The sequence below is a fragment of the Loa loa genome (genome assembly GCF_000183805.2).
Source record: "Loa loa unplaced genomic scaffold supercont3.62, whole genome shotgun sequence".
NCBI classification, from domain to species: Eukaryota; Metazoa; Nematoda; class Chromadorea; order Rhabditida; family Onchocercidae; genus Loa; species Loa loa.
The window spans coordinates 73,659-82,171 of record NW_018108242.1 but is presented as its reverse complement, the minus strand read 5'-3'; the positions used below and the strand labels follow the sequence as shown (position 1 = coordinate 82,171).

Here is an 8,513-nt window from a genome sequence, read left to right as displayed (position 1 = left end):
AAATATTGCGACTAGTCAAATTCGAGGAATACTCTCAATATCAAAAACTGCTAACTGGAAATGCTATCCAGTTGAAGCCCTAGCCATCAAAGTTCTCATTTTACGGTAATTCAAACTTCATCATAAATTTTTACGGAAAAATAAACAAATGTAAATTGGAATGAGGAATCAAATTCCGGAATAAAAAAGCGTTCCCTTTATAATATATTTTTTTCTCAAAAGACAACTCCGAAATAGCAATTGAGAAATAGCATCCTCAAAAATGCCGATGCATATATTTATGTTGAGACAAATCCCTAGTCGTTCCAAAGATCTTGCCTAATATGCATGAATGGGATCTCACGCATAACTCTGCAGTTCTTTAATGTGACAAAATTTATTTCGCAATTCAAACTTGCATAAATCACTACCAAACTGTAGATAACAAAATAATAACAAACTGTAAGGATTTCATAAGACGAAAATACCTATATACTATTACGATTTGATTTGTATATTTTGACAACATAAGCATGTCGTCGGTGTATATTTCCAATTTTACAATGCGGATCAAGATGGGAAAAGAAAAACAGAGGGTTAAAGACCGAAAAAGGGGAAAAAAACTTAGAATCCATAATGTAAAAAGCACAGGTGTACAGCAAAACTCGATAATGCGGAATTATCAATAACACTATTAGGGATTTCCAAAACTTCAAACTTGTTGCGCATACCCGATAAGGTAACCACGTATCTCTTCATTAATACAACTTGCTGAATCTGCTTTGAGAATTACAGCGCGTACCATTACAGCTTCGGCCAAATAAGCTGCAACGAAACAACTATACCTTCAAGATCTTTCTGACTGCTACAGACAGCATAAAAACCGAATAAGCTTCACAAAAACTTGAGACAAGTCAGGACTAGAAAAAGATGGCTACATCTGAACAAGTGAAGAGAGGTTGGACAATAAAAACATAGTCACGTATGTACATGATGAGAACTTCCCCTCTTCCCACAGAAAAAAAAAAAAGAAAAATATTTGAACATCAAATCCACTGAAACGAAGAAAGGATTCCCGGATTGCCTCAAGATTCACAAAAATGACAAGCAACAAAGCAAAAGATAGCGCTTGCTCGCATGCCAGCAGAGAGTTAAATACTTGGATGCATGCTGAGGCCTTGATAAACCAAAAAAGATGGAGAACCTTTAAAATTGACAATTTCGGCAGCGATTACATCTGGATGCTGTGCATTACTCAGCTTACAGTAGGGATCATTCCGTTCCAATTCCAGTGTAGAGAGTCCTATTCCCTGTTCTTCAACATCATCAGCATTCAAGGAAGTTGGTCCACAACCGGAAGCTTCCACCAACCGCACTAACGACTCTACCAGTATTCCATACTGCAATCTATAAAAGTGGATATATGCAAGTCAGTCAAACTATGAATGTGAAGTTGTTTCATGTAAATTAATTGGAACTGTTACATTATGCATAGCTTTTAACTAAGTGAAAGATTTAATGTGCCCAAAGTGATGGAATTAACGCACGACAGATATTTCGTTAATTAAACTTTGAAGTGAATGGCAGAGATCAACTTACCCCAATTTATCCACTGTTTCAGCTGCAAGATTGGCAAAACCAATGCAACACAGTCGTTTTTCATCATAGGTTGTGGTATTGTACATTTTGCCCAATTCAGGAATGAGGATTTTCTCGACAACCATTATGAACATACCCGTTTGTATTGATTCCAGAACCTGAACAAGGCATGTTCATACTTTATTTTGCAAAAAGAGAAAACGAGAGAAAGGTAGACCTGATAGAGAATTACACTTCCTTGCACAATCGCAAACCGGGCCAGAAACAAGACGAAATTCTTCATGAATTTGGTTGTTTTCGTAAACTGAATCCGTCGTAACATTGGGATCAAGAGTGCGGATTCTGTTAATACATCAGCTTGCTGAAAATCATAGAGAGGATCTTGATTTCTAGTAGTAGTTCTTTATTTTTCTTTACAACCAAAGATGTTAAGATTAAACCCCACATAAAACAGACATACATTTAAATAGTGCAGGAATATACTGGCTAGCTGGAAACCATGTTGATCTAAAGCTTTCGAAGAAATTAACTTCTGGAAGATGGCCAAGAGACTGTTTGCATAATTATCCAAAATATGTTTGCCGTGACTGCGCATAAATGATTCAATAACCTAGAAACCAAAACGGTTCAAAATGATGATTGCAAAGAGAATGGGATAGGAAACAACAAAAAATCGAAAAACAAAAAAAAAAACAAATGGAAAACAACAAAAAATTAAAAAACAAAAAAGTAAAAAATCAGACTTACCAATAAAGCAGCTGGAATATTCGCTGTTCGTAGCCACAATTCACCTTTCATGAGATTACCAAAGAAAGGCAAATAACTATCCACGCAGGACATACCTGTCTTCTGTTTCTGAGCTTCGGCCTGATCCAATAAAAGGGCTGTAATGAATTTATAGCAATTTTTTCATTCAGTAACAAAACCTATCACTACAAATTCACTCAAAATTATTAACCTGTGATTTGCAGTGCATATGGCACAAAATCGATAGCGTCTGAGGAAAAAATACTCTCTATAAGAGGCACCACGAAATTATCAATGCCACCATCCACTACTGCGTAAACCTATAATTCAAAAAAGATGAATCGTGTGAAAGATTTGAAAGACGAGGTCAGCTGCAATTCAATATAGCGCTTTGAAAAAATCATTTGCAAAATGGTTTGTTCAGGAAAATTTCATCTTCCCAAATATAAGAGTGAAAAATAAACGGACGTATATATTACTAACCTGTCTAATCAGTACACACAGTGACTCGAAGACAAAATGAAGATGCAACGGATTAACTGGATTTTTTACAGCAACGCCAATCATAGTGGCCAGCTTATTAACAATGTGGGCAGAACTTTTTGCTGTTTCCGTCTATAATAAAACTCACATTGAAGACCAAATGAACAAAAATAGTCATAACAGTGTGAAAGTGTGTACTGACGATGAAATGACCACACGAAATTCCGAAAATATCACTTGCACAGCTCTACTTTCATCATTTAAATGCCATTTAATTGACAAATGCTAAATATTTCTCTCTAAAATTAGTAATTTTTTCCTTCTTAAAGCTAAACACTAATCTTGAAAGACCCTCATAACTTCATGTAGCATGCGAAAGATCTCACTGATGTAAAGATTTCACTGATATAATACCATCGCAATCATAGCTGTTTTATGAAAAAAAAAAACAAGTGACATCTTCAAACAAAACAAAAACAAAGATGTTGAAACCGTTCTTTATGATATGCAGAATAATTTAATAATTCCGATTCTTTAATGTTTTGCACAATCATAGCAGTTATTTTTCAAAGGGAAGTTATGAACGCGTCCAAATAACATTCTTTAAAATATGAGAAAATACCAATGATTTGTACATCGTTTATAAACCTGAGCACTAGAAACCTCTTTAGGTTAACCAACAAAAGAAAATAACATGAAAGATAACCAGAAATAAGCCTTCCTTACGTCGATAATGTTGAAGCAACGCATCAAAGCCTTCATGAGATAGTGTGAGTTCTGTGCCTTCGGATCAGCTTCAAAACAAGCGAATAAAGCAACGATCAGTGGGCCTAATGGCACATTTTCATGCGTTAATAGAACCTTAAATGCCGTTGCAGAACTTTGATTAAAAATAACAAACGCTTTAAAGAAACAACAGAATTACAGTGAGCATATAAAGGATAATTGGTAAAGCACATATAGAAACAAACGTATAAAAATGCACCTTTCCAGTTTCTTTGCACTTCACAAGCATAAGTCTTTCCAGAGCATAAGCGGTATATTGGTGCAGGATTGTATGCTGCGAAGTAAGTAGTTTCAAAAAGGCATTAATGACTTCTATTAAATGATCTGACCGTAAGTGATTCCGGAACACGACAATATACTTCAGTGCATCAGTCTTTAATATTGGTAATGCATTGACATCATCCATAAATATGTCACTATGTACGTGTGTCTGATAAAAATCGACTACATCCACCTGAAAAAAATTCTCAATCAGAAGTTAAAATTTCCAAGGTGACGTAAAGAGACCACTCCTGTTTAAACTCATTCCTATTCTACTTATCATAAGAAACTTATAAAACATACGAGATCACTAGTAACAGTTGCTCCATGTTTTACAGTTTCTGCTTTCACTGCAACTGCTGTTATTAGACAATAAACAACATCTTTCTTCAGCCAGTTATTAGTAAGATCTGCTACACTTTCTTGCAAAAATGATTGCAACACCCTTGATAAGATGCCTAAAATTCGGGATTCGTCAGGTCGGCGGCAAAGTGCTCGCAAGAAATCACTTGCTCCGCGACGTCGAGTACCAACATCAGAGCCTATAACTAAACTATTAAAACGAAAGAATTGTCTAGCAGCATTACTCTCTAAGCATACTGCATCAGAGGGTAATTCCAGCTCATCGATGATTACCACTCGAGGTTTTATAGCAGATGTCATCTAGAAAATTACTAACAAAATTTCGGAATTCTCTTGTTCCACGAACCAATTCCGTCTTTGAAAATCTCAGTACTAGTAAAATGAAGAAATAATATGTGACGGCAAAAATTGGCAAAAGCTAGAAGTGTATTAATACAACGCAATGAAGATTGAAAATGGATTATCCCGTTAAGAAATGAATCACCAGATGAAGCAAAAAAGTGGAGTCAAAGGACGGGCCACTGAGAGACATCTTCACCTAATAGTTTCGGCCCAGTTTAAATAGATAAATTATAATAGAAACTGATAAAGTCAAAGAAGAAGCTTTGATGTAAGTACCTTCAATATCTTTTCTCATATACTCAAAAGAATCATCCTCGAAAAGCTCAAAATCGCATTTCCTTAGCATCACATTCTTAATTATCACATCCTCATATAATGTCTTTAACATCTCCTCGTGCTCGAAAATTGCTGAATATTGAGATCGTTGGCAAACCGATGATAGAAAATCAAGCGAAGCGTTTACTAGGGTGTCATACCTAAGAAATTAAAAGGATTAGTAACATACATCCATGTCCTTTTCTTATTCTCTCCAAATAATGTATGTGTTTTTTCCTCAATAAAAATGAACCTTGCTTTTTCATCGATTGAAACAAGAAGCTGCCAAACACATTCGATTAGCCAACACCTTTGTTCTGCTTTCTCCTGTGCAGCTGAACCTTCATCGCTGGGCATCATGAAAGGCATTATTTCTTCTTCGTATCGCTGCATTCAAGTTTCATTACTTTTAGAAATAAACAGCAAAGGATTTGAGAAATGGATTGAAAACGGGAAAATGTTCAACCTGGGAGTAAAGAGTGATAATTTCACATATACAACACTTTAGCTTATCCAGAATATTAGCCTCTGAATCAATACTTCTCGCATCCATTTGAGAAATTTGTAATCGCAATAGTGCAATAAAACCATTTATCCATGTACTTAGGTTATCCTGGAGATATTACACGATAATACATAATAAAATACGTTTTATAAGAATGAATTCATCCTTTTGTTTGAAGTTTTTGCGTCTAATACTTCTAACAGTACCAGTTTAGGAAAACATCTACTGACAACAGCTAGGTCAAATGCTTACCTCAAAATACTCCGGCAAATCTTGTGAACAAAGAGAATGAAAACACTTCGTGATCAGAGTAGTAACTTCAATCCATGCCTGACATTCTGCTTCCGACATCAGTTGCTTATTTGGAATGCATTCTACCATTTTTGCAAATAAATCGGTTAATGGTGCTGCTATCTAAACGACAGAATAGAATGCAAAGCAAGAAACATTCGTTTTGCCAAACACAATTCAGATTATAGTAATAAACGCACCGCCTGAAGGACGATGACCAGCTCCTGCCATAATTTATTGGATTTCACTTCATATCTGTACTTTTTACAGAGCTCATCCAGCGTATATAACGTCGATGTAAGTTTATCTAGATCAATTCCTGTTAGATTCTGGGCCAAAACTGTGATTAGATCGGGCCATTCTTCAGGAAAGTCATGCTTTCCCATAACGCACACTATCTGAGACAATTGCTTCTGAACATTACCTGCAAACGTTCCATTAAAATGGCGTGCCATACAACGATATACATGATAGTGCATAGAAGTCAGAAAAATTCGAACAAAGTATTCGTGAAGATACATACCAAACTAAGTAACGTGAGAAAATATCTACCTGAAGTGGTAAGCATACTCTTCAGTGCCCTCGACCGCAATTGTGCTCGTTCTGCATCGTTTATTTCAACCAAGCACTTCTCCTTATTCTGGAAGAGTTTGCAGGATACAGACAGCTGTAGTAGTGTGAGACAAGAAGTACTGAAGTTAAGACAATGCTGTAGTATGAAATAAGAAACACCCAATGGCTAATGAAATTATCCTTCCGATCTTCATTCCTTTACGCTTGCCAACTTTGGTTTTTTCCTTTTTTTTTTGTCCAATAATAAAAACACAAACTTATCAATGTAGACTTTTAAAATTGAGATGCAAAACAGAAACATTGCGTATTTTCACACCCAGGCTTTGGAATCCATTAAAGAGATTTAAAAAAACATAGCTATGCAAGGAACAAATGCAAACAGTTGTTCGAACAATAACGTTTGTCAAACATGTTGGAAAACTCACAACAATAGATATAATCACATCTAATGTGATCCTTGGAAGATCGAGAAAACAGAAGAGCGAAGTTCGGCTAAAAAAAAAAGGATTGGAAATATGGAAATACATACCCAGTTTTCTCTGATGAAATTCTTGAGTGATACTGCCGAGGCCAATGCAACTGCCGGGAGCGTTTGTTGATCGAATAGAAGATCAAAACAAACCATCCCAAATCCTAATATCAAGAAACACGATCCGAAAAAGTCATTCAGAGAAAAAGATAACAACTAAAGCAAATTATCAGGGAAGAGTTTATTTTGGAAAGAAACTAGTTAAAAAACATTAGAAACCGAGGGGAATCGAAGAGAGTTATAATCATTTATTCAAATGTAATCGTAAGTAGTTATCCTAATATCGTCAAGTGATACTAGTCAGTAAAAATGTATGGGCAACTTACCAGGCAACTGCTCCATTTGTTTCAAGTCATTTTCTGCAATCCGTCGAACTTGTGCGTTTGGTTCCAGCGTTCGCTTTAAGCATTCAGCTACCACCATCGCTTCTGCTCCCGAAGCCATTTTATCTGTAAAGTAGCTTCAAGCTCAGTAGAAACAACAGAGATGGATGAAACAAAACGGAAAGAATGAGCAGCACCTGCAGGTGAAAATCTTCAACCCCACAGCATAATCCCAGCTTATCAAGAATGTGTCCAAACCGTATGAAAATCGACGTCCCACAGAGTCATTTATATATTGAAATAAAAAAATAAAAAACGAAATTGGAGGGGAGATTCCGGTAGCGATCAGAACAAAATTATGGGATTGGATAGAACAACAGATGATGACTTGAAAGGATAACTTCTCCCTCTTGTCAGCTTCATCCTACACTTTCTACTCTACTGTCCATGTTGTAACTGCTGTGCACTTTTTTCTACTACCATCCATCCACCTCAATTTGACCATACAGTGCTTTTTATCATTAGTATTTCCTCTTCATCTCCCCCCGAGCTGACTTGTTGCCAATACTGAAATTGGCTCTTACGTTAATTTCTACCATCGATTCAGTGATGGAATTGTGGTAACACCACATAGCACTTGATTCACTTCCCGATGATAGCTGATAAGAAAGCATGAAGAAGCTAATCCTTGGGCAAAGGGAAGAAAGCGCAACGTGAGCCAGCTGAGTTAGCTCACTGACACTTTTTTCCTTCCGGTGGAGTGAAAGACCTAGCTCTTTCATTAATATGTGGAAGTACGCTGAAAGTTTGCTTTTGTCGAGAATGGTGTGCGGACCAACCAGTTGTGGACAGGACAAAATTGAAAGAACTGACCGCATACCTGTGCAATTCGTGAACCATGCTTACATGGAGATTATTGTTATTAGCCATGCCGGTTTGGAACATGATCACAAAGCGTTGTTAGAGCCTTCGAATACATTAATCACTATCACTTCAATAGTTTAGATCTTTAGGTCTCAACTGACCAAAATCGATAGTGCAGAAGAAACTGTTATACGACAGTACAACGGGTTACACCGTCACACATGATAGAATCTGATCCCCTAATCAAACTGTTGCACATTGACAGACACAAAAACAGCTGGCTTTTCAAAATATATTGGACATATATTATGAAGGCCAAAGTATTAAGGAATCTTTCGTTTTGAATATCGAAGGATACCGTATTCCTGAAGTTTTTACGATTTATTAGCAAGTTCGAAGCCTAGTGACAAAGTTTGTATCCGAGAAACATTTATTAAAAATTCAAAGTTCCGTGGTTCCCACTTTTTAAAAAATTTTTTTTTATTTTACTAGTCATCTTAACATTGATTTGGATTTTTCTTTTCCAATTCAAAATCACATGACATCTGATAAT

The 8,513-nt window shown here is 36.2% G+C and overlaps 1 protein-coding gene across 1 annotated transcript; it reads right to left on the bottom strand.

The window, feature by feature from the left end:
* Positions 1–482: 482 nt before the first annotated feature.
* Positions 483–7,233, bottom strand: LOAG_04783 (importin beta family protein 5). The gene is made up of 19 exons (XM_003140320.2): positions 7,100–7,233; positions 6,774–6,877; positions 6,224–6,311; positions 5,872–6,095; positions 5,633–5,794; positions 5,342–5,488; positions 5,129–5,262; positions 4,837–5,036; positions 4,159–4,397; positions 3,794–4,048; positions 3,535–3,669; positions 2,809–2,940; positions 2,537–2,645; positions 2,326–2,462; positions 2,039–2,188; positions 1,796–1,939; positions 1,579–1,736; positions 1,184–1,386; positions 483–804 (listed from the first exon to the last, which is right to left on the bottom strand). The coding sequence occupies exons 1-19, from the start codon at positions 7,215–7,217 to the stop codon at positions 692–694; spliced, it is 2,952 nt and encodes a 983-aa protein (XP_003140368.1). The 5' UTR covers positions 7,218–7,233; the 3' UTR covers positions 483–691.
* Positions 7,234–8,513: the final 1,280 nt, after the last annotated feature.

Bases quoted from the DNA above. Each gene is read 5' to 3' on its own strand.
- LOAG_04783 (XM_003140320.2), bottom strand. From the start codon at position 7,217: ATGGCTTCGGGAGCAGAAGCGATGGTGGTAGCTGAATGCTTAAAGCGA. The intron at 5,795-5,871 runs GTGCGTTTATTA...TCTGTCGTTTAG, and splicing joins TGGTCATCGTCCTTCAGGCG to ATAGCAGCACCATTAACCGA. The intron at 5,489-5,632 runs GTAAGCATTTGA...TAATATCTCCAG, and splicing joins ATTTGCCGGAGTATTTTGAG to GATAACCTAAGTACATGGAT.